Source organism: Bombina bombina, chromosome 4 (assembly GCF_027579735.1).
Source record: "Bombina bombina isolate aBomBom1 chromosome 4, aBomBom1.pri, whole genome shotgun sequence".
Taxonomy (NCBI): domain Eukaryota; kingdom Metazoa; phylum Chordata; class Amphibia; order Anura; family Bombinatoridae; genus Bombina; species Bombina bombina.
This window is the reverse complement of record NC_069502.1, coordinates 147,650,954-147,677,016: the sequence shown is the minus strand read 5'-3', so window position 1 is coordinate 147,677,016 and position 26,063 is coordinate 147,650,954. Positions and strand designations below refer to the sequence as shown.

The 26,063-nt window shown below is 41.0% G+C and overlaps 1 protein-coding gene across 1 annotated transcript in view; it reads right to left on the bottom strand.

Annotated features, from left to right (window-relative positions):
- SMC6 (structural maintenance of chromosomes 6) overlaps positions 1–26,063 on the bottom strand; it is an 869,177-nt gene that overhangs the window by 587,816 nt on the left and 255,298 nt on the right. The window contains 1 exon segment of the mRNA XM_053711237.1: positions 7,685–7,804. Within this exon segment, the coding sequence (XP_053567212.1) occupies positions 7,685–7,804 (120 nt within the window).

Below are 26,063 nucleotides of genomic sequence, written 5' to 3'. Positions count from 1 at the left end.
GATCATGCAGGGAAGACAAACTTCTGACTGAATTCTTTGATGCGTAGCAAAAGCGCCAAAAAAAGGCCCCTCCCCCTCACACACAACAGTGAGAGAGATCAGTAAACTGTCATAAATTAAATAAAACGACTGCCAAGTGGAAAAAAATAGTGCCCAAAACATTTTTTCACCCAGTACCTCAAAAAATTAAACGATTTTACATGCCAGCAAAAAACGTTTAACATAAATAAATTAAGTGTTATTAAAAAGCCTGTTGCTAGTCCCTGCAAATTAGGCTAAAGTCTTATGTATACAGTATAATTCCAGTGAAGTGCCATTCCCCAGAATACTGAAGTGTAAAATATACATACATGACAGCCTGATACCAGTTGCTGCTACTGCATTTAAGGCTGAGTTTACATTATATCGGTATGGCAGAATTTTCTCATCAATTCCATTGTCAGAAAATAATAAGCTGCTACATACCTCTTGCAGATTAATCTGCCCGCTGTCCCCTGATCTGAAGTTTACCTCTCCTCAGATGGCCGAGAAACAGCAATATGATCTTAACTACGCCGGCTAAAATCATAGAAAAAACTCAGGTAGATTCTTCTTCAAATTCTACCAGAGAAGGAATAACACACTCCGGTGCTATTATAAAATAACAAACTTTTAAATTGAAGGTATGAAACTAAATATAATCACCACAGTCCTCTCACACATCCTATCTATTCGTTGGGTGCAAGAGAATGACTGGGGGTGACGTAGAGGGGAGGAGCTATATAGCAGCTCTGCTGGGTGAATACTCTTGCACTTCCTGTTGGGGAGGAGTTAATATCCCAGAAGTAATGATGACCCGTGGACTGACCACACTTAACAGGAGAAAGAATAACAAACCATACCCAAATACATCCCTCTGGCAAGCACTGTACTTTCAGGGGAAACCGGGCCTCAACATAGACTGAAAATCCCTCTTTGGAGAATCAAATGCACATCTTCATTCTTCAACCACCTCTAACAGAGGCAAAGTAAAGGCTAAGGTATGTAAGAGGTGGGAGGGGTTTTATAGAGCTATAAATGTTCAAAAGAGAGATAGATACGTAAGTAGGTGTATCTAAACAAGACAGGGACTACAGCACTCTTAAGTAATTTAATAATTAGTAAGCATAAGGATCAAATAGAATACATTGCACACATCATGTGTAATTGAACACTGTAACACCTCCAAAATGGTAACAAACTCACTAAAATGTGTACATAAGTTACCGTATACACCAGGCTTACTAAACATGTAAGCTAATCAATTACATATGATGTGTGCAATATATTCTATTTGATCCTTACGCTAATTATTAAATTACTTAAGAGTGCTGTAGTCACTGTCTTGTTGAGATACGCCTACTTACGTAACCATCTCTCTCTTTTGAACATTTATATCTATTATAAAGGGTTTGCACTGTAGTTCTCATGTAGACTATCAGGTTATTATTATTCCTGAGATTTAATTGAGTAAGGCAAGTTAGATTATTGGTAAATAGTTATTGTGGTAGAGGCCTGCCTAGAATCCTTCTCCAGAACACACTTTTTTTTTTTTATTGGTTTTATAGAGCTCTTGGGGTTTGGGAATGTTTGCCTCCTAGTGGTAGAGAAGAGTAATTCCCAGGAGTAATGGATTGGTGACTCTCACACCTGTATGAAAGAAAATAGATTCTAGTCCAGGTGTTTAAATGTAACAAAAAAAAAAAAAAAAACAAGGTAAATATGCAAAAGGACTTAAAGGGATACTGAACCCAAATAATTTTTCTTTCATGATTCAGATAGAGCATGCAATTTTAAGCAACTTTCTAATTTACTTCTATTATCAATTTTTATTCGTTCACTTGCTATCTTTATTTGAAAAAGAAGGCATCTAAGCTTAAGAGCCAGCAAATTTTAGTTTTAGAACCATGGACAGCACTTGTTTATTGGTGCTGTCCAAACAGCAAGGACAACCAAGGTTGTTCACCAAAAATGGGCCGGCATCTAAACTTAAATTCTTGTTTTCATTAAATATACCAAAAGAATGAAGAAAATTTGATATTAGGAGTAAATTAGACAGTTGTTTAAAATTGCATGCTCTATCTAAATCACAAAAGAAAAAAATTGGGTTCAGTGTCCCTTTAAATCAATATATAACAAGACCAACAGGACTCTATTGTGGGAAACATGGATGAAATGACACAAACAATTTCCTCACAACAACAACTAATAGCAGAATGTCAAGATAAATTGGAGGACCTCGAAAATAGAAGTAGACGTAACATCAGACTGAAGGGAATTCCGGAAGAAGTCACTTCTAGAGATCTACCAGCATATCTATCTCAACTATTCAGCCAGATCACTGAAAAACCAGCTGACTATATTTTCCAGGTGGAAAGGGCTCACAGAGCTTTAAAGGCTAAACCTAAGAACGGCTTTCCCCCCAGGGATGTAGTAATCAGATTAACTTTCTTCCCTGACAAAGAGAAAATACTACAAGCCTCTAGGAGACATCCTACCTTCAAATTTCAGGGGAATGTGATTCAGTTCTTTCAGGACCTAAGCTTGCGAACTCTACAACGCAGGGGTACCTTACGGCCCCTTACGCTTTTGCTCCGGAAATATCAGATACCATATAAGTGGGGCTTCCCCTTTGCGCTCATCATCACCAAAGACTCTAAAATAATAACCCTCAAAGAGCGAGAAGATATTCCTGAAATTTGTAAAGTTGTGGGCTTAGAAGTCCCAGCATTACCACATCTGGAAGCTCCCTCTAATGGCGAGTCAACACAAGAAACCAGACACAAAGCGTTATGGCAGAAAATTAACTATAAAAAACAAAAGACAAAAGAAACTCGAGGAAACGGAACTTGACTCCTCAATGTGAAAGATACCCGAGACTGAGGTAACACTACCAAATTCCGGTTAACGGCCTAGTTGATGGTTGTTTAGAAGCATTTGAACTTTTCACTAATTACACAAAAACAAACTTTGATGATTCTCATTTGGTTGAGGTCGTGAGCTTACTTTAGATATGACCTGACTTGTGAGCTGGAAGGGTGCCCTTGCCCCCTCGCAATACTGATTGTTGATTATGTGTTCATTTTCACAATGTTGTCCCCTAGCTGACCGTTTCAGGGACGGGGACTTGTTTTTTATTCTGTTGCATGTAATGTGCTGTTTTATCTCTAATGTTTCTTTTTACCCCAGTGACAACTTTGTAATGCTCCTTGATACTGAAACTACTACTCCATTAAGACTCCAGCAAGGTAAAGGTCGGAACCAGAAGGTACCAGTTTACGCAACCCTAACATACACAACATTACCAAACAATGTTCCCTAGAATAACTTTGCTTTCCCATAATGTCAGGGGACTTAACACTGACACCAAACGTAAGATAGCGATGTCCCAATATGCCTCATTGCAGGCAAACTTATTATTTTTACAAGAAACACACCTTCTTAAAGCTAATATCCCAAGATACTGGGCACGACACTTCACAACCCACTACCATGCCACGGCATCCACCAAGAAAAGGGGAGTCTCTATTTTAATTCATTCCTCTATTAATTTCACACATGTATCTACCATTGAGGACCCAGAAGGGAGATATCTTATTGTCAAGGGTCAGATTTTAGACACTGAGATCACTCTATGCAATGTCTATGCACCCAACGAGAACCAGCACTCATTCTTTCGACATATAGCACACCTATTAACACAATGGTCCCAAACTAAGATCATTTTAGCAGGGGATTTTAATATCACTATGTCCCTGATTAAACATACATCTAATAGCTTTTTGACTAACAAGCAACTACGACATAATCGACTAGTCAAATCTATTCAAGATCACTTATCACCTCACTCCCTAATAGATACATGGGATACATTATATGGAGTAACTACTGATACTACTTTCTATTCAGCTGCACACAACTCATACGTGAGATTAGACTATGTATATGTTAGCCAGATTCTTCAACCCTTAATACGAAAATCTGACATACATGCCTGTGTATGGTCGGATCATTCCATTGTTTCCCTACAGATGTAAGGACTAAGAGATCCATCACATAGCAAAACTTGGACGTTCGACCCTACATATCTTAAAAACCCTCAGGCACACGAAAACACTCTACGAGCATTAACAGAATATTGGACTATCAACACTGACTCCACTTTAAATCCAATAAACATATGGGCAGCACATAAGGTAGTGCTACGGGGATTGCTTATCAAAGAAAAAGCTTTCCAAAACAAAAAATACAGAAATCAACTAGAAGAGCTTTATAGGGAAATAAATTTACTAGAGAGACAACATAGACTATCGAAATTGACTTCCACCCTAAATATGCTCCAGACTAAAAAAAACCTACTAATGTCGATGCTTAACTCCCAAGCTACTAGGGCTACTCAAAAACTGAAATCTCGGTATTTCATTTACGCGAATAAGCCGGATAAATTTATGGCCTAAAAAATTAGGGAAAGATGTAGAGCATCAGCCATCCCAGTTATTGAGACCATTCGTGGTACCTCCACTTCACATCCACAGGAAATAGTCGATACATTTGCAACCTATTATGGGGACTTATACGACGGACACAAAGTCATTCATAACACAACAGAAACTCTCACGACAGAATTTTTCGCACATTCCCCCCTGCACACAATATCTAGGGAACACAGGGAAACACTTAATGCTAAGATATCTGCGGCAGAGGTGATGGGGGCGATCCGAGATCTTAAACCGGGGAAGGCGGCGGGCCATGACGGGCGTCCAGGGGAATACTATAAATTATTTGGATCCACACTGGTCCCTCACCTTGCCACATTTTGCAACCATATTATGGAGGGCAACCCTGTTCCACCGGAACTCTTATATGCTAAAATTGTAGTGATACCTAAACCTGGCAGAAACCATAGACTTTGTAAAAATTATCGCCCGATATCCCTTATAAATCAAGATTTGAAGATCTTTACGAAGATTTTGGCAAATCGCCTTAAACTAATTATACCCCACCTGGTGCATCCTGATCAGGTGGGATTCATCAAAGATAGGGAGGCTCCGGATAATATCAGAAAGGTGACAAATCTCGTGCAATGGTTGGATAAGACAAAAACGCCTTCTCTGCTCCTGTCATTGGATGCGGAGAAGGCGTTTGATAGAATTGATTGGAAATATATGTTCACCACCCTTGGGAGGATGGGGTTTGATGGTACATTTATAACAGCCTTACAAGCGATATACTCTCTCCCATTCGCCCAGGTAGCCTCAGCTGGATACAAGTCCAAAAGTTTTCCAATCCTAAACGGCACGAGACAGGGTTGCCCTCTTTCACCACTATTATTCGCCCTTTGTATAGAACCACTAGCAGCCAGAATCAGATCTCACCCAGATATCTCGGGGGTCTCTGTAGCAAATTCGGAGTATAAGCTTTCGCTCTTTGCAGATGACATCCTATTAACCGTCACCAAGCCACTTATCTCACTCCCCAACCTCTATGGGATCTTAGACACATTTTCAATTATATCAGGATATAAGATAAACACAGATAAATGTGAGGCCCTACCTATCGCTATTCCCCTACACTCTCAAAAATTATTAGAATCCAATTTCGATTTCAAATGGATGAAACATACACTCAAATATCTAGGAATTTTCCTGCCACCACAGACTCATTTATTATATAAATTCAACTATATCCCCCTTTTTAAACAGATCAGACGAGACCTTAGGAAATGGAAAAGTTACAACTTTTCCTGGCTAGGGAGACTTGCAGCTGTCAAAATGACTATTTTACCTAGAATTTTATATCTATTTCGATCCCTCCCTATAAAGATCAACAGGCCTGATATAGAAAAGTTGCAAACTGAGCTTCTCTCCTTCATTAGAGGGAGCAAATCTGCTAGAGTATCAAAATTTATAATAAATAGACACAAAACACTAGGAGGGGTTGGAGGACCGGCATTGTTAGATTACTATAAGGCCGCTAGAATAGCACAGGATAAAATGCTTTTACAGAAGTCAACAGATGCATTGTGGCCCAGATTGGAGGCAGAGATGGGAGGCTGGGGTGAACCAGATTCAATCTTCTGGGACAGGAAAATTCAACAATCCACTTCATCCCACTCAACACCATACACTTCAGAGCTTACCTTACATACATGGTCGAAAGTGATATTGGGCAACGATCTAATGCCTAGATTCTCTCTTTCCACCCCAATTCAATATATCTTTCCTGACGAGCTAAGACCACAGTTTAAAAAGTGGGAGAATAAGGGACTGTACGAGTTGCAGACATATTAAATAACGGGAAGTTGCTCTCCTTCAATCAATTGCAAGAGAAAGTAGCACCAATACAAATACATTGGTATATTTACCTCCAACTCAGCTCCTCAGTCAGATCATTTCTCAGAGACACTCAGAAGGGAGCCCCTACTATTTTGGAACTACTTTGTAATAGCCCCCATCGCTCCAAACACACTATTTCCAGACTATACTTGACTAATCAATCTGGTCCATTTAAGACTAAATCCTCGGTTATGACAGCCTGGGAAAGGGACTTGAATATGACTAAAGACCTAGTGGACTGGGAACACCTATTTCAGACCGCTGATAGAGGCCTTTTGAGTGCAGACTTAAAAGAAAACGTTATGAAAACACTTTTCCGATGGTACCTGACACCGGTTAAGACCGCACATATGTCCACACAAGGCAGCAAACTATGCTATCGAGGGTGCGGGGAGGTAGGCACATATCGTCATATGTGGTGGGACTGCGCTGGGGTCAATGCAATCTGGATGAGATTGGCTTCTTTCATGGGTCGCCTGATAGGTGAGGAGATCAATTTCACTATACAACAAGCTCTCTTACACGATCACAACACCTTATATAACAAATACTTAAATACCTTTTTCAATATTCTATGTACGGTCACCAGAACATGTATTGCTAAATATTGGAAGACAGGGGTCCCTACCTGGTCTGAAATAATTAATAAGATACAATACACATACAATATGTACGAATTGGCATCTGGGATCCTAGACAACAAGGACACATTTCATCAGATCTGGTTCTATTGGATAAATGGGGATGTTTCAGACCGGGATCTACCCAATAGGAGTACCATACCTTGATCAACATGCATTACACACTTAGATTCAAAAGCACTACCATGATAAGCTTACCCAGCTGTTGCTGGATATGTTGTCACCTTTACCCATGTTATATCCCCCCCCCCTTTTTTTTCAATATAAATTTATGGTATAACCTACCTTCCTTGTCTTACATTGTTCAAGGGGATGTTTTCCCCCTTTCTCTTTTATGTCTCTTAGAGGGAGGTCTAGGACACCATATATGTTATGTTTTACATCATGATTGCGGAGAACTGAGATCTAATTTTTGAATATTTTAGTTACACAAGTTCAAAACTTTATTTGTTATGACAATGTGTTTTATTTTCAATTTGTTTGAAAACATAATTGGCAAATTTTGATGTAAATGTACTTCATAAATCTTTGCAAACTTTAATAAAAAATATTTAAACATAAATCAATATATAACATAGCATAACAAATTTAAAAAACACCATTTAATCCAATGGTCAGACATTTTTGTTTCAGAAATTATTTTCCATCGATTTTCAGAATTAAAACACAAAAGTTATAATGTGGTCATACCAGAGCCCAGGCCATTTGACGCTTCAAATCTTCTAGTTTTTCCTTCATATCTCCCAAGGATGCAATACTCTTAAATTTTTCCTCTTTTTCAATACACTGTCTTCTAAGATCATGAAGTCGCTACGAGGAAAAAAGGTGCATCATTTTTAGTTTTATAAACAATTTCTGTATTCTATTAAAAAATATTTTGAGTTTACTTTTCTTTTCTGCTTAGAGCTTTTTCCACATTTAGCAGACCAATAAAATATAATAAATTTAAACTATCAAGAAGTAGGAAACATTTACCATAAGTTATAGTATAAAAAAAAATAAAAAATTTGTAAGAATGAATTTCTTTGTCAGAACCATAAAAGCACCAACCAATAAAACAGGCTTGCCTCAAGCAACACGAACATAAGAGAATCAGCCAGTCACAAGTTTAAAAGGATCATTATGACTACTGTAACACAAAGAAAAAATCCAAGATGTATATTACACAGCACATATTAAAGCCTATAGGGAACATTTTGTGAATGTAGGAGAAATAGACTTATTTAAAGAAATAAATTCATAATAAAAAAGCAATAAACCAACAATTAAAAAAACAAAAGGAAATGGGAGAGTTTTAAAACATAAATAGGAACTTAAAAGGGACAGTCTAGTCCAAAATATACTTTCATGATTCAGATAGAGAATTCAATTTTAAACAATTTTAAAATTTACTTTCATCAACAATTTTGCTTAGTTCTCTTGGTATTACTAGTTGAAAGCTAAACCTAGGATGGTTCATACGCTCATTTCTAAGCCTTGAAGGCCACCTCTTATCTCAGGTCATTTTGACAGTTTTTTTTACCACTAGAGAGTGTTGGTTCATGAGTGTCATATAGATAACACTGCGCTTACACACATGGAGTTCCAGGGAACCAGCACTGAGTGGCTAAAATGCAAGTCTGTCAAAAAAACTGAAATAAGGGGGCAGTTTGCAGAGGCTTAGATACAAGGTAATCACACACAGGTAAAAAGTGTATTTATATAATTTGGTGTTGGTTATTCAAAACTAGTTAATGGGTATTAAAGGGATTATCTTTTTAAACAATAAAAATTCTGGTGTAGACTGTCCCTTTAAATACTACGTCAAAAGATTAGGGCTATAAAACCCAATATTTTAGGTGGCGGACTGATAGAGATGCTTGACACCCCCTGCTAGTGGCTGATTGGCTGCTGGTGAGCAGGGAGCAGCATTGCACAAGCATTTCACTAGAAAAGCGTGTCCAATGATTAATGCCGACAGCGTATGCTGTCGGCATTTAGAGAGTTCGAGCAGACATGATTCGCTACAAGGAATCATGTCCGCTCGACCTTTAATAAATCTACCCCTTGGGCTTTATATCCCTTTAAACACAATGCAAACCAAACAAAAAGTTTAGGGTTCCAATTTTTATAGCACGTATTTTCACAAACAGCACTCAGGCTATTCATATCTCTCTTCTACCTTCCCCCCTCTACAACACAAATGCACTCTATTCCTATCTCACATCACTCAGCCAACAATACTCCACTAATACTAAGATGAGGCGCTCACATAAGACACTCTCATATCCTTTGTTTTACCGTCTTTTTTTCTCCTTGCAGCTGGGAATGTCTCACCTAACCCAGGTCTAGCCCTCTGCTCATTAATAATTTTAATTACATGGATCTCACAAACATTTCTGCTCAACTGAAACCTCTATACTATTGTTCCTCCCGTGTGTCATCTCACGCATCCAAACCCAGAAGGCTGTTCTCAACCTTAAACTCCCATCTACGTCCAACTGCACCTCCACCCACTACCAACCTCACTGCTCAGATTATTGCTGATCACTTAAAAAATAAAATTGGCAAAATTAGAAAAGACATTTCTCCCTCACAACCCTCAAACCCAACCCTCCTACCCACCCATCTATTAACAAAACATAAAATGGCTACTTAAAAAACCATAGGGTGGGTTCGTGGACTCTCTATGCCAGGAAAGAAAATAATTTATCATGTAAGCATAAATTTTGTTTTCTTTCCAATGGCATGGTGAGTCCACAAATTAATTTATTACTGTTAGGAATCCAAAACCCAAGCTAGAGAGGACACAGAATGAACAGGGAGGGAAATAAGGCAGGTGGACCTAAACTGAAGGCACCAAAGCTTGAAGAAACAAAGTATCCGGCTTCACTGAGTGCGAAGAAATCCTCCAGAGAATAGATCAAAAAATCAGCGTGTTTATTAGTTAAGTGCACAAAAAAACAAACAAAAACATATAAAGAGAATTACAAAAACTGATCACTCAAGCATAGAGATGATCAGAAGGACACCAACAAAACAGAATTTATGTTTACCTGATAAATTACTTTCTCCAACGGTGTGTCCGGTCCACGGCGTCATCCTTACTTGTGGGATATTCTCTTCCCCAACAGGAAATGGCAAAGAGCCCAGCAAAGCTGGTCACATGATCCCTCCTAGGCTCCGCCTACCCCAGTCATTCGACCGACGTAAAGGAGGAATATTTGCATAGGAGAAACCATATGATACCGTGGTGACTGTAGTTAAAGAAAATAAATTATCAGACCTGATTAAAAAACCAGGGCGGGCCGTGGGCCGGACACACCGTTGGAGAAAGTAATTTATCAGGTAAACATAAATTCTGTTTTCTCCAACATAGGTGTGTCCGGTCCACGGCGTCATCCTTACTTGTGGGAACCAATACCAAAGCTTTAGGACACGGATGAAGGGAGGGAGCAAATCAGGTCACCTAAATGGAAGGCACCACGGCTTGCAAAACCTTTCTCCCAAAAATAGCCTCAGAAGAAGCAAAAGTATCAAACTTGTAAAATTTGGTAAAAGTGTGCAGTGAAGACCAAGTCGCTGCCCTACATATCTGATCAACAGAAGCCTCGTTCTTGAAGGCCCATGTGGAAGCCACAGCCCTAGTGGAATGAGCTGTGATTCTTTCAGGAGGCTGCCGTCCAGCAGTCTCATAAGCCAATCTGATGATGCTTTTAATCCAAAAAGAGAGAGAGGTAGAAGTTGCTTTTTGACCTCTCCTTTTACCAGAATAAACAACAAACAAGGAAGATGTTTGTCTAAAATCCTTTGTAGCATCTAAATAGAATTTTAGAGCGCGAACAACATCCAAATTGTGCAACAAACGTTCCTTCTTTGAAACTGGTTTCGGACACAAAGAAGGCACGACTATCTCCTGGTTAATGTTTTTGTTAGAAACAACTTTCGGAAGAAAACCAGGTTTAGTACGTAAAACCACCTTATCTGCATGGAACACCAGATAAGGAGGAGAACACTGCAGAGCAGATAATTCTGAAACTCTTCTAGCAGAAGAAATTGCAACCAAAAACAAAACTTTCCAAGATAATAACTTAATATCAACGGAATGTAAGGGTTCAAACGGAACCCCCTGAAGAACTGAAAGAACTAAGTTGAGACTCCAAGGAGGAGTCAAAGGTTTGTAAACAGGCTTGATTCTAACCAGAGCCTGAACAAAGGCTTGAACATCTGGCACAGCTGCCAGCTTTTTGTGAAGTAACACAGACAAGGCAGAAATCTGTCCCTTCAAGGAACTTGCAGATAATCCTTTCTCCAATCCTTCTTGAAGAAAGGATAGAATCTTAGGAATTTTTACCTTGTCCCAAGGGAATCCTTTAGATTCACACCAACAGATATATTTTTTCCATATTTTGTGGTAAATTTTTCTAGTTACAGGCTTTCTGGCCTGAACAAGAGTATCAATAACAGAATCTGAGAACCCTCGTTTTGATAAGATCAAGCGTTCAATCTCCAAGCAGTCAGCTGGAGTGAGACCAGATTCGGATGTTCGAACGGACCTTGAACAAGAAGGTCTCGTCTCAAAGGTAGCTTCCATGGTGGAGCCGATGACATATTCACCAGATCTGCATACCAAGTCCCGCGTGGCCACGCAGGAGCTATCAAGATCACCGACGCCCTCTCCTGATTGATCCTGGCTACCAGCCTGGGGATGAGAGGAAACGGCGGGAATACATAAGCTAGTTTGAAGGTCCAAGGTGCTACTAGTGCATCTACTAGAGTCGCCTTGGGATCCCTGGATCTGGACCCGTAGCAAGGAACCTTGAAGTTCTGACGAGAGGCCATCAGATCCATGTCTGGAATGCCCCACAGTTGAGTAATTTGGGCAAAGATTTCCGGATGGAGTTCCCACTCCCCCGGATGTAATGTCTGACGACTCAGAAAATCCGCTTCCCAATTTTCCACTCCTGGGATGTGGATTGCAGACAGGTGGCAGGAGTGAGTCTCCGCCCATTGAATGATTTTGGTCACTTCTTCCATCGCCAGGGAACTCCTTGTTCCCCCCTGATGGTTGATGTACGCAACAGTCGTCATGTTGTCTGATTGAAACCGTATGAACTTGGCCTTTGCTAGCTGAGGCCAAGCCTTGAGAGCATTGAATATCGCTCTCAGTTCCAGAATATTTATCGGTAGAAGAGATTCTTCCCGAGACCAAAGACCCTGAGCTTTCAGGGGTCCCCAGACCGCGCCCCAGCCCATCAGACTGGCGTCGGTCGTGACAATGACCCACTCTGGTCTGCGGAAGGTCATTCCTTGTGACAGGTTGTCCAGGGACAGCCACCAACGGAGTGAGTCTCTGGTCCTCTGATTTACTTGTATCGTCGGAGACAAGTCTGTATAGTCCCCATTCCACTGACTGAGCATGCACAGTTGTAATGGTCTTAGATGAATGCGCGCAAAAGGAACTATGTCCATTGCCGCTACCATCAAACCTATTACTTCCATGCACTGCGCTATGGAAGGAAGAGGAACGGAATGAAGTGTTTGACAAGAATTTAGAAGTTTTGTTTTTCTGGCCTCTGTCAGAAAAATCCTCATTTCTAGGGAGTCTATTATTGTTCCCAAGAAGGGAACCCTTGTCGACGGAGATAGAGAACTCTTTTCTACGTTCACTTTCCATCCGTGAGATCTGAGAAAGGCCAGGACTATGTCCGTGTGAGCCTTTGCTTGAGGAAGGGACGACGCTTGAATCAGAATGTCGTCCAAGTAAGGAACTACTGCAATGCCCCTTGGTCTTAGTACCGCTAGAAGGGACCCTAGTACCTTTGTGAAAATCCTTGGAGCAGTGGCTAATCCGAAAGGAAGTGCCACGAACTGGTAATGCTTGTCCAGGAATGCGAACCTTAGGAACCGATGATGTTCCTTGTGGATAGGAATATGTAGATACGCATCCTTTAAATCCACCGTGGTCATGAATTGACCTTCCTGGATGGAAGGAAGAATTGTTCGAATGGTTTCCATTTTGAACGATGGAACCTTGAGAAACTTGTTTAGGATCTTGAGATCTAAGATTGGTCTGAACGTTCCCTCTTTTTTGGGAACTACGAACAGATTGGAGTAGAACCCCATCCCTTGTTCTCCTAATGGAACAGGATGAATCACTCCCATTTTTAACAGGTCCTCTACACAATGTAAGAATGCCTGTCTCTTTATGTGGTCTGAAGACAATTGAGACCTGTGGAACCTCCCCCTTGGGGGAAGCCCCTTGAATTCCAGAAGATAACCTTGGGAGACTATTTCTAGTGCCCAAGGATCCAGAACATCTCTTGCCCAAGCCTGAGCGAAGAGAGAGAGCCTGCCCCCCACCAGATCCGGTCCCGGATCGGGGGACAACATTTCATGCTGTCTTGGTAGCAGGTTTCTTGGCCTGCTTTCCCTTGTTCCAGCCTTGCATTGGTCTCCAGGCTGGCTTGGCTTGAGAAGTATTACCCTCTTGCTTAGAGGACGTAGCACTTGGGGCTGGTCCGTTTCTACGAAAGGGACGAAAATTAGGTTTATTTTTGGCCTTGAAAGACCTATCCTGAGGAAGGGCGTGGCCCTTACCCCCAGTGATATCAGAGATAATCTCTTTCAAGTCAGGGCCAAACAGCGTTTTCCCTTTGAAAGGAATGTTAAGCAATTTGTTCTTGGAAGACGCATCCGCTGACCAAGATTTCAACCAAAGCGCTCTGCGCGCCACAATAGCAAACCCAGAATTTTTCGCCGCTAACCTAGCCAATTGCAAAGTGGCGTCTAGGGTGAAAGAATTAGCCAATTTGAGAGCACGGATTCTGTCCATAATCTCCTCATAAGGAGGAGAATCACTATCGATCGCCTTTACTAGCTCATCGAACCAGAAACACGCGGCTGTAGTGACAGGGACAATGCATGAAATTGGTTGTAGAAGGTAACCTTGCTGAACAAACATCTTTTTAAGCAAACCTTCTAATTTTTTATCCATAGGATCTTTGAAAGCACAACTATCTTCTATGGGTATAGTGGTGCGTTTGTTTAAAGTAGAAACCGCTCCCTCGACCTTGGGGACTGTCTGCCATAAGTCCTTTCTGGGGTCGACCATAGGAAACAATTTTTTAAATATGGGGGGAGGGACGAAAGGTATACCGGGCCTTTCCCATTCTTTATTTACAATGTCCGCCACCCGCTTGGGTATAGGAAAAGCTTCTGGGTGCCCCGGGACCTCTAGGAACTTGTCCATTTTACATAGTTTCTCTGGGATGATCAAATTCTCACAATCATCCAGAGTGGATAATACCTCCTTAAGCAGAGCGCGGAGATGTTCCAACTTAAATTTAAATGTAATCACATCGGGTTCAGCTTGTCGAGAAATTTTCCCTGAATCTGAAATTTCTCCCTCAGACAAAACCTCCCTGGCCCCCTCAGACTGGTGTAGGGGCATTTCAGAACCATTATCATCAGCGTCCTCATGCTCTTCAGTATCTAAAACAGAGCAGTCGCGCTTACGCTGATAAGTGGGCATTTTGGCTAAAATGTTTTTGATAGAATTATCCATTACAGCCGTTAATTGTTGCATAGTAAGGAGTATTGGCGCGCTAGATGTACTAGGGGCCTCCTGAGTGGGCAAGACTGGTGTAGACGAAGGAGGGAATGATGCAGTACCATGCTTACTCCCCTCACTTGAGGAATCATCTTGGGCATCATTTTCTGTGTCACATAAATCACATCTATTTAAATGATAAGGAACCTTGGCTTCCCCACATTCAGAACACAGTCTATCTGGTAGTTCAGACATGTTAAACAGGCATAAACTTGATAACAAAGTACAAAAAACGTTTTAAAATAAAACCGTTACTGTCCCTTTAAATTTTAAACTGAACACACTTTATTACTGCAATTGCGAAAAAGTATGAAGGAATTGTTCAAAATTCACCAAAATTTCACCACAGTGTCTTAAAGCCTTAAAAGTATTGCACACCAAATTTGGAAGCTTTAACCCTTAAAATAACGGAACCGGAGCCGTTTTTAACTTTAACCCCTTTACAGTCCCTGGTATCTGCTTTGCTGAGACCCAACCAAGCCCAAAGGGGAATACGATACCAAATGACGCCTTCAGAAAGTCTTTTCTATGTATCAGAGCTCCTCACACATGCGACTGCATGTCATGCTTCTCAAAAACAAGTGCGCAATACCGGCGCGAAAATGAGGCTCTGCCTATGATTAGGGAAAGCCCCTAGAGAATAAGGTGTCCAAAACAGTGCCTGCCGATATTATTTTAACAAAATACCCAGATTAAATGATTCCTCAAGGCTAAATATGTTTATATATGAATCGATTTAGCCCAGAAAATGTCTACAGTCTTAACAAGCCCTTGTGAAGCCCTTATTTACTCTGTAATAAAAATGGCTTACCGGATCCCATAGGGAAAATGACAGCTTCCAGCATTACATCGTCTTGTTAGAATGTGTCATACCTCAAGCAGCAAAAGTCTGCTCACTGTTCCCCCAACTGAAGTTAATTCCTCTCAACAGTCCTGTGTGGAACAGCCATCGATTTTAGTTACGGTTGCTAAAATCATTTTCCTCTTACAAACAGAAATCTTCATCTCTTTTCTGTTTCAGAGTAAATAGTACATACCAGCACTATTTTAAAATAACAAACTCTTGATTGAATAATAAAAACTACAGTTAAACACTAAAAAACTCTAAGCCATCTCCGTGGAGATGTTGCCTGTACAACGGCAAAAAGAATGACTGGGGTAGGCGGAGCCTAGGAGGGATCATGTGACCAGCTTTGCTGGGCTCTTTGCCATTTCCTGTTGGGGAAGAGAATATCCCACAAGTAAGGATGACGCCGTGGACCGGACACACCTATGTTGGAGAAACAGCATACGCGTTTTATGTGGGGCTGCCACACTTGATCACTGCTACAATAATTGGTCAGTCATTTGCATTTATAATGCCTGAGGTTAATTAAAAACACATTCAGCAAAAAGGAAATTTATGCTTACCTGATAAATTGATTTCTTCTACGATGCGACGAGTCCACAGATTCATCCTTACTTGTGGGATATTATCCTCCTGCTAACAGGAAGTGGCAAAGAGCACAACAGCAGAGCTGTATATATAGCTCCTCCCTTCTCTCCACCCCCAGTCATTCGACCAAAGGTATAGGAAGAGAAAGGAAAAGCTAAAAGGTGCAGAGGTGACTGAAGTTTTGAAAATAAAATAAATTCTGTCTTAAAAAGACAGGGCGGGCCGTGGACTCATCGTATCATAGAAGAAATCAATTTATCAATAAAGCATAAATTTCCTTTTCTTCTACAAGATACGAGTCCACGGATTCATCCTTACTTGTGGGATACAATACCAAAGCAACAGGACACGGATGAACGGGAGGGACAAGACAGATACCTAAACGGAAGGCACCACTGCTTGAAGAACCTCTCCCCCAAAAATAGCCTCAGAAGAAGCAAAAGTATCAAATTTGGACCAAGTCGCAGCCTTACAAATTTGGACCAAGTCGCAGCCTTACAAATCTGTTCAACAGAAGCATCGTTTTTAAAAGCCCATGTGGAAGCCACAGCTCTAGAAGAATGAGCCATAACTTTTTCAGGGGGCTGCTGTCCAGCAGTCTCGTATGCCAGGCGGATGATGCTTTTCAGCCAAAAAGAAAGAGGTAGCCGTAGCTTTTTGACCCCTACGCTTTCCAGAATAAACAATGAATAGAGAAGATGTTTGACGGAAATCCTTGGTCGCTTGTAAGTAAAACTTCAAGGCACGAACCACGTCCAAGTTATGTAACAGACGTTCCTTCTTAGAAGGAGGATTAGGACACAAGGAAGGAACAACAATTTCTTGATTAATATTCTTATTTGAAACAACCTAAGGAAGGAATACAGGTTTAGTACGCAAAACCATCTTATCAGAATGGAATATAAGATAAGGCGAATCACATTGTAACGCAGAAAGCTCAGAAACTCTTTGAGCAGAAAAGATAGCAACTAAAAACAAAACTTTCAAAGATAAAAGCTTAATATCTATGGAATGCATGGGTTCAAACGAAACACCTTGAAGAACATTGAGAACTAAATTGAAACTCCATGGCGGAGCAATAGGTTTAAACACAGGCTTGATTCTGATTAAAGACTGAACGTGTGGGACATCCGCCAGACGCTTGTGTAGTAAAATTAACAAAGCAGAAATTTGTCCCTTTAAGGAACTAGCTTATAATCCCTTCTCCAATCCTTGGAGAAAGGACAAAATCCTAGGCATCCTAACCCTACTCCTGAGTAGCCCTTGGATTTGCACCAATAAAGATATTTACGCCATATTTTATGGTAAATCTTTCTAGTGACAGGCTTGCAAGCCTGAATCAAAGTATCAATGACCGACTAAGAGAATCCCCGCTTAGATAAAATCAAGCGTTCAATCTCTAGGCAGTCAGCTGCAGAGAATTTAGATTTGGATGTTGGAACGGACCTTGAATGAGAAGGTCCTGTTTCAATGGAAGTTTCCACGGTGGCAGAGAGGACATGTCCACTAGATCCGCATACCAAGTCCTGCGTGGCCATGCAGGCGTTATTAGAATTACCGAAGCTCTCTCCTGTTTGATTTGCAATCACACGAGGCAGGAGAGGAAATGGTGGAAACACATAAGCCAGGTTGAACGACCAAGGTACTGCTAGAGCATCTATCAGTACAGCTTGGGGATCCCTTAACCTGGACCCGTAACGAGGAAGTTTGGCATTCTGATGAGATGCCATCAGATCCAATTCCGGTGTGCCCCATTGATGAATCAATGATGCAAGCACCTCCGGATGGAGTTCCCACTCCCCCGGATGAAAAGTCTGACGACTTAGAAAATGCGCTTCCCAGTTCCCATAGATTGCTGATAGATGGCAAGAGTGAGCCTCCGCCCATCGGATTATCTTTGAAACCTCTATCATCGCTAGAGAACTCCTTGTTGATGATTGATATATGCTACAGTCGTGATATTGTCCGACTGGAATCTTATGAATTTGGCCAAAGCCAACTGAGGCCACACCTGAAGTGCGGCGTTGAATATTGCTCTCAGTTCCAGAATATTGATTGGCAGTAGAGACCTGAGCCCAAACACCCTGAGCCTTCAGGGAATTCCAGACTGCACCCCAGCCCAAAAGGCTGGCGTCCGTCGTCACTATTACCCATGCGGGCATGCGGAAGCACATTCCCTGGGACAGATGATCCTGTGGCAACCAAAGAAGAGAGTCTATGGTCTCTTGATCCAGATTTATCTGAGGAGATAAATTTGCATAATCCCCATTTCAAAGTCTGAGCATGCACTGCTGCAGTGGTCTGAGATGAAAGCGAGCAAACGGAACGATGTCCATTGCCGCTACCATTAATTCAATGACCTCCATACACTGAGCCACTGATGGCCGAGGAATGGACTGAAGTGCTCGGCAAGTAGTTCGAATTTTTGATTTTCTGACCTCCGTCAGAAATATTTTCATGTCTACCGAGTCTATCAGAGTTCCCAAGAATGGAATTCTTGTTAGTGGAACTAGTGAACACTTTTCTATATTAACTTTCCAACCGTGAGATCTTAGAAATGCCAACACGATGTCCGTGTGAGATTTGGTCAGATAAGTTGACGCCTGGATCAAAATATCATCCAGATTGGGCACCACTGCTATGCCCAGAGGTCTGAGAACCGCTAGAAGGGACCCTAGTACCTTTGTGAAGATTCTGGGAGCTGTAGCCAACCCAGAAAGGAAGGGCCATGAACTGATAAATGTTCGTCCAGAAAGGCAAACCTTAGAAACTGATGATGATCCTTGTGGATAGGAATGTGAAGATACGCATCCTTCAGGTCCATGGTGGTCATATATTGACCCTCCTGGATCATTGGTAAAATTGTTAGTATAGTCTCCGTCTTGAACGATGGGACTCTGAGAAATTTGTTTAGACATTTGAGATCTAAAATCAGTCTGAAAGTTCCCTCTTTTTTGGGAACCACAAACAGATATGAGTAAAACCCCTGTCCCTGTTCTAGTTTTGAAACTGGGCAAATTACTCCCATGGTATAGAGGTCTTTTACACAGTGTATGAACGCCTCTCTTTTTGTCTGGTCTACAGACAAACGTGAAAGATGAAATCTCCCTCTTGGAAGAAAATCCTTGAATTCCAGCTGATACCCCTGGGTCACAATTTCCAATGCCCAAGGATCCTGAACATCCCTTGCCCATGAGCAAAGAGAGAGAAAGTCTGCCCCCTACTAAATCCGGTCCCGGATTGGGGGCTGCCCCTTCATGCTGTCTTGGTAGCAGCAGTGGGCTTCTTGGCTTGTTTACCTTTATTCCAGGCCTGGTTAGGTCTCCAGACTGACTTGGATTGAGCAAAATTCCCTTCCAGCTTTGTGGAGGAAGAGGAAGCAGAGGGTCCTCCTTTAAAGTTCCGAAAGGAACGAAAATTATTTTGTTTACCCCTCATCTTAACAGACTTATCCTGAGGCAGGGAGTGACATTTACCTCCAGTAATGTCAGAAATGATTTCCTTCAATTCAGGCCCGAATAGGGTCTTACCTTTAAAAGGAATAGCTAACAGCTTAGATTTTGATGACACATCAGCAGACCAAGATTTGAGCCATAACGCTCTACGCGCTAAAATGGCAAAACCTGCATTTTTCGCCGCTAATTTAGCCATTTGAAAAGCGGCATCAGTAATAAAAGAATTAGCTAGCTTGAGAGCCTTAATTCTATCCAAAATGTCATCTAATGGGGTCTCAACCTTAAGAGACTCTTCTAAAGCATCAAACCAAAAAGCTGCTGCAGTAGTAACTGGAACAATGCAAGCTATAGGTTGTAAAAGAAAACCCTGATGAATAATTTATTTAGAAGACTCTCTAACTTTTTATCCATAGGGTCTTTGAAAGCACAACTGTCCTCAATAGGTATAGTTGTATGCTTAGCCAGGGTAGAAATAGCTCCCTCCACCTTAGGGAAAGTTTGCCAAGAATCCCGAATGGTGTCAGATATAGGAAACATTTTCTTAAAATTGGGAGGGGGAGAGAACGGTATACCTGGTCTATCCCATTCCTTTGTAACAATGTCCGAAATTCTTTTAGGAACTGGAAAAACATCAGTGTAAGAAGGCACCTCTAGATATTTGTCCATCTTACACAATTTCTCTGGTGGTATCACAATAGGGTCACAATCATCCAGAGTCGCTAAAACCTCCCGAAGTAACAGGCGGAGGTGCTCAAACCTAAATTTAAAGGACATCACATCCGAATCTGTATGAGGCAACACATTTCCTGAGTCTGAAAGTTCTCCCTCAGACAGCAATTCCCCGACCCCCAAATCAGAGCACTGTGAGGGTACATCGGAAATGGCCAATAAGGTATCAGAGGGTTCAGTATTTACCTTAATACCTGGCCTACTGGGTTTACCCTGTAAAACTGGCAGTTTAGATAATACCTCTGTAAGGGTAGTACACGTAACTGAAGCCATACCTTGCAGAGTAAAAGAATTAGACGCACTAGAAGTACTTGGCGTCGCTTGAGTGGGGGTTAAAGGTTATGGCACTTGGGGAGAATTGGATGGCATATCCTGATTCTCTTCAGACTGAGAATCATCCTTAGACACAATTTTATTACCTAAAATATGTTCTTTACAGTGTAAGGCCCTTTCAGTACAAGAAGGACATAATGTAAGAGGGGGTACCACAATGGCTTCTAAACACATAGAGCATTGACTTTCCTCAATGTCAGACATGTTGAACAGGCTAGTAATAACCACAAAAGTCGTTTTAAACACTTTATTTATTTTTGAAAAACGAGTACTGCGCCTTTAAGAGATAAAAAAGCGCACAATTTTTCCAAATCTGCTTAAAAATGTTAAACGTTCAATTTTAAGGTATTCCTATCCTATATTACAGTCGGATATTGTACCACAAGCAAGGGGCAAATTAAACCTCCTAAATGAGTAATTTAACACAAAACCGTTAATAAAAAAAACTTAGACAAACTACCTGCCCCCTGGGATCTGACAAATGTTTCAATATCACTCCGGTAGACAATCACTCAGTTTGGGCCCAACCGAAGCTGAAGTTTGCTGCCTTCTTGACAAAATTAACTGCGCATCTGAGGCGCGAAAATTAGGCCCCGCCCATCATGTACAATGTACTCTCAGCCTAAACAACCACATGTAAAGCGGTGTAGAACTAGCCATGTAGATAAGCATTCATAAAATGTATGATTATAGCCATGTGAACCCCCAGCACAATGTACAACAACCAGCTATATAACCGTATTGCAATAAAAACCGTTATGCTGCCCCAGTGTCTTAACCATGCTGCCATAATTTCTTGCTGCATTTAGCCCTGATAAAAAATAAATACACAGGATTTCAGTAATACCCCTTCTTATGTCTATAGGATTACTGCTTACCCCTTCCCTCTTTGGGAACTATGTTAGCCAGTTCTGATATATCACAGCCTCTTCAGAAATAAATGACTGAACATACTTGCTTGTAGCATGAAAACGTTCCCCACACTGAAGATTTCTCTAGTACTCCTCAGCCATTCTGTGGGAACCCACATGGATCTTAGAGACATCTGCTAAAATCATCAACCTCAGGGCAGAAATCTTCTTCTATATGTTGCCTGGGGAAATAATACTCAACGGTACCATTTAAAATAAAAAACTTCTTGATTGAAGAAACTAAAAACTATCATTTTAACACCTCTTTCACTTTACCTCTTCCTATTACTAGCATAGGCAAAGAGAATGACTGGGGGCGGAGAGAAGGGAGGAGCTATATATACAGCTCTGCTGTGGTGCTCTTTGCCACTTCCTGTTAGCAGGAGGATGATATCCCAAAAGTAAGGATGAATCCGTGGACTCGTATCTTGTAGAAGAAATTAATCCTATAATGGCTAAAGAGAAAAACACGACACGTAATATAGAGACAGATTGTGAGCTGATAGCAATATATGTTTCATATCTACTTCTATCAAAGTGTTACTATTACTAATCAAATTAGGGGTACATAAGGTGACTACTAGAAATGTGACAATATTCAAATTACAATTTCATATACAATAATCACACGCCCTCTTAGAAACACAATAATTTTGCTTTTAAACACAATCATTTTACTTTTAAAAAAATAAGTCAACATCAGCCTCTATATTTAAACCTTCTGGTGACCTGGTATTCAGAAAGAAAATCAATTTTACTTCCTTTTTGCATAAAGCATATTCCCTATCTCCACCTCTCAGAGAACATGATCAATCGCTTGAAAAGTTGCTAGCGAGGAATCCCCACCATGCTCATATTTAAAGTGTGATGCCACAGAAGTGAACACATTAGGGTCATCAATGTCCCTGATATGTTCAGATGCCCTATCTTTTAGGGCCCTCTCGGTTTTGACTATATATTGTATTTAGCACCCCCTACAGGTCAGGAGGTATATAACATGTGTGGATCTACAATTAAGTGTATACTTAATCTTATATTCTCTATCAGTAATATACGATCTAAAGGTATCACCCTGTGACAAAATCACAAGTTTTGTAAACCCTTGCTCTACACTTTTAAACAACTAATCTCTTTTTGAGCCATGTGGTCACCTTTTTTTCTGGTAAGCATGAAGGAGCTACATAGTTTCCTATTGTTTTAGCCTTTCTTGATACACATTATAATCCTGTAGAAATAACCTGAGTTAGAACAGGATCCACGTTTAATATGGACAGGGACTCAATGACATTCCTGTCTTCATAAACCCTGTCTAATTTAGTGATCTTAGCCTCTGGAACCTCTAGCGTAGACAGAACCTCCTTTAATAAAAAATGCAGATGCTCCTCAGTACAGAAGGAGCGGAACCTTCTAATGTAGTATCAGAGTCCTCCATAGCTATGATATATCCACAAAAGGACAGACAAAAAAAAGATGGCTTTTATTTTAAAAAAAAAAAATATGTCACCTTTGTCCCAATGGCTGGGGCACTCACCACCTCCTAGACCCAGACAGCTAACAGTGAAAACGCTCTCCTTAGGAGTGATGTCCACAGCAGGATTGTAGGAAAATGAAAAGACAGCACCCGGTCACGTGGTGTGTAGGACAGGACTTCCCCTGCTATGAAAAAGGGCGCTAAGCTATTATGAGCTGCGCAACACTCAAAATCGAAAGTGAAACCTGTTTGTTCCAAGCCAAAAGCACACAGTCTATGAGCCCAAAAAAACACTCACATTAAAGCAGTTAGAAATAACCCCTAGCTGTTTAAAAAATCTCCCTGAAGGAGATATTAACCCTTGAATCTATCGAGGCATAGAGGAGCCACACTGTGACCCTGTATAGCAAAAGTGTATATATAAAAACGGTCTTATCCTCCAGGATCCATGCTGTGGAACAGGCACAGCCAAGTGTGACAGTCTTGCAGCGACACTCTGACATGGACTTGAGTGTGTAACAGCAAGCAGTAAAACTCGTCAACACTGATTGCCCAGGAGCTGTTAGACGACAGTCTGGATGGGTTTGCAGAAAAACTTTCCCTGTATCTCCAGACTTCATCAATACTCTCACTGAGAGGTTGACATGATTACTTAAAACTCCAGTCCTTTCTAGAAGGGAACATACCCATTACAGGACTATCCAAATCTTCTGACAGTTCTCTGCCACCTCCTATAGTAACGAAAAGGCAAAGAATGACTGGGGAAAGTGGGAGTGATATTTAAGAATTTGGCTGTGTCTTTGCCTCCTCCTGGTGGCTAGGTGTTGAATTTCCCAACAGTAAGGAATGAAGTTGTGGACTCTGCCTGTCTTATGGAAGGAAAAAACAAATTATGCTTACCTGATAATTTCCTTTTCTTCTGATGGAAAGAGTCCACAGCTGCATTCATTGCTTTTGGGAAAAAAGAACCTGGCCACCAGGAGGAGGCAAAAACACCCCAGCCAAAGGCTTAAATACTCCCACTCCCCTCATCCCCCAGTCATTCTGCCAAGGAACAAGGAACAGTAGAAGAAACATCAGGCTGAAAAGGTGCCAGAATAATATAAGGACGCACCACATAAAATTACGGGTGGGGAGCTGTGGACTCTTTCCATCAGAAGAACAGGAAATTATTAGGTAAGCATAATTTATCTTTTTCTTCTTAAATGGAAAGAGTCCACAGTGGCATTTATTACTTTTGGGAAAACAATACCCAAACTATAGAGGACACTAAATGCCAAGACGGGAGGGTACAATAGGCGGCTCATACTGAGGGCACCAGGCCTGAAACTCTACCCAATAAGAAATCCCGCTTCGTCCAAAGCCGAGAAAAAAATTCAAAGGAAAAGCCCCAGTGACACTGAATCGCAGCTAGTCCAGAGCCAAACCAGAGACCGCAAAACGAACTTGACTGAGCCGACAGTCCACCAAGAGACACCGTACCCAACAGACGGTCCCCCACCACTCATCCCTCACAATGAAGGGAAACACAGTTGAAATCCTCAAGGGGACAAGGCAAAGGAGGACCGAGAAAAACGCAAAGTACATGAACACAAGAAAAAACACCTCCGAGAGTGGGCTCCACTCACAGAGACCCAAATGGACCCAACAGGGAAGGAGGCCACGCCTATATCAAGCGAAACCCGGGATAATAACGGGCATGGAGACAGAAAAGACGTCTGCTCAACATCCTGCAAGCATGGAATGCAACTAAAGAGGAAAATCCCCCCAGAGCCTGTCCATAGAATACTTAAGGATTCGAACGTGAAAAGCGTGTAATAGCCCCAGGCAAGCTTGAGAACCCAGATTACATAACAAGACGGCCCAAAAGAAGCTTGCAAAGATAAGCAGTCCTCAAGAAAGACAGACAACATAAAAACAGCCCCTCGACAGAGGGCACGCTCCAGGCCATCTAAGCCGCCGGACCTACTCACAAGTCCCTAAAAAAGGGGAACACAAAACCTCCATCGAGGTCCCCCGAAAAAGAGAGTATACCCTCAGAACCCGAAGGAAGAGTAAACCCTGCAAAAAAGAGTTCGGATATAGGCTCCCGAATAGTTTAAAAGGTATTCTTTATTCCATAATAAATTAAAAAACATAGTGAAGACATCAGCATGAAATGAGCATAAGCTTGATGTTACGCGTTTCGGCCGTTGGAAGTAATCATAGATCTAAACCTCCTTGTCAGAGGTATGCTTTTAAAGGGGGCATTAGCCCCTCCCAGTAAAACTTAAGACAAAAAGAAAAACTTTTTTGTACAAAACGCTCAACTAGTATGTATACACAATTATAAAGAAGTTTCAAATAGAATATTTACATAAAATTTCCTTGATATAAAGAAGTTAATAAATTTAGAGCATGGACTGCTTTAACGTAGATAGGATATGACAATAAGCTCTTTATGTACAAAGTGCATTAACAGAATTGTCTGTGACAAACTTTTGTTTTAATACTTAGATATATCTGTATAATTGAAGAGCTATATTGTCTTTTCCTAAATTCTTATCCTTAAGTAGACCTTTGAAAATGTATTGCTCTCTCTATATAAACGGCACATGTATATGCCTCATTACTAGTCAAAAAGTTATTAACAAACTAACTTATTGACCCATGACAGAGACCTTACTTGCATAATCAGAATTCAGTTTACATATTATTGTGACAAAGCTTAAATATTTCTAAATACATTCATTTGTGTCCTAATTTACAATTGGTGTCAACTCAATTGGTCTAGGCTGAATGGATTAAACCTAAATCAACTCATGGGATAGATCATAGAAATCATTCCCAATAGTTGATTATATCATATTGCGAGTTGAACCCATTGGGTACCAGGGTCTGCAATGTGTGTATCTAATACACTTCCTGACGGCCTAGCAGTTTATATCTATTGCCACCTCTAAAGGGAGGATATACAGCTTCAATGGCTTTCCACCTAAATGTATCTACCTTTTGATTGTGTTCGTAAGATGAAGTGTTCTGAAAGGGCTGAACAGCATTGTTTATTTTTGATATAGCCTAAATGTTCCCTCACTCTAGAGTGGACATTTCTGGTAGTGAGGCCTACATAGTTTCGGACACAAATTACACTCTATTAAGTAGATG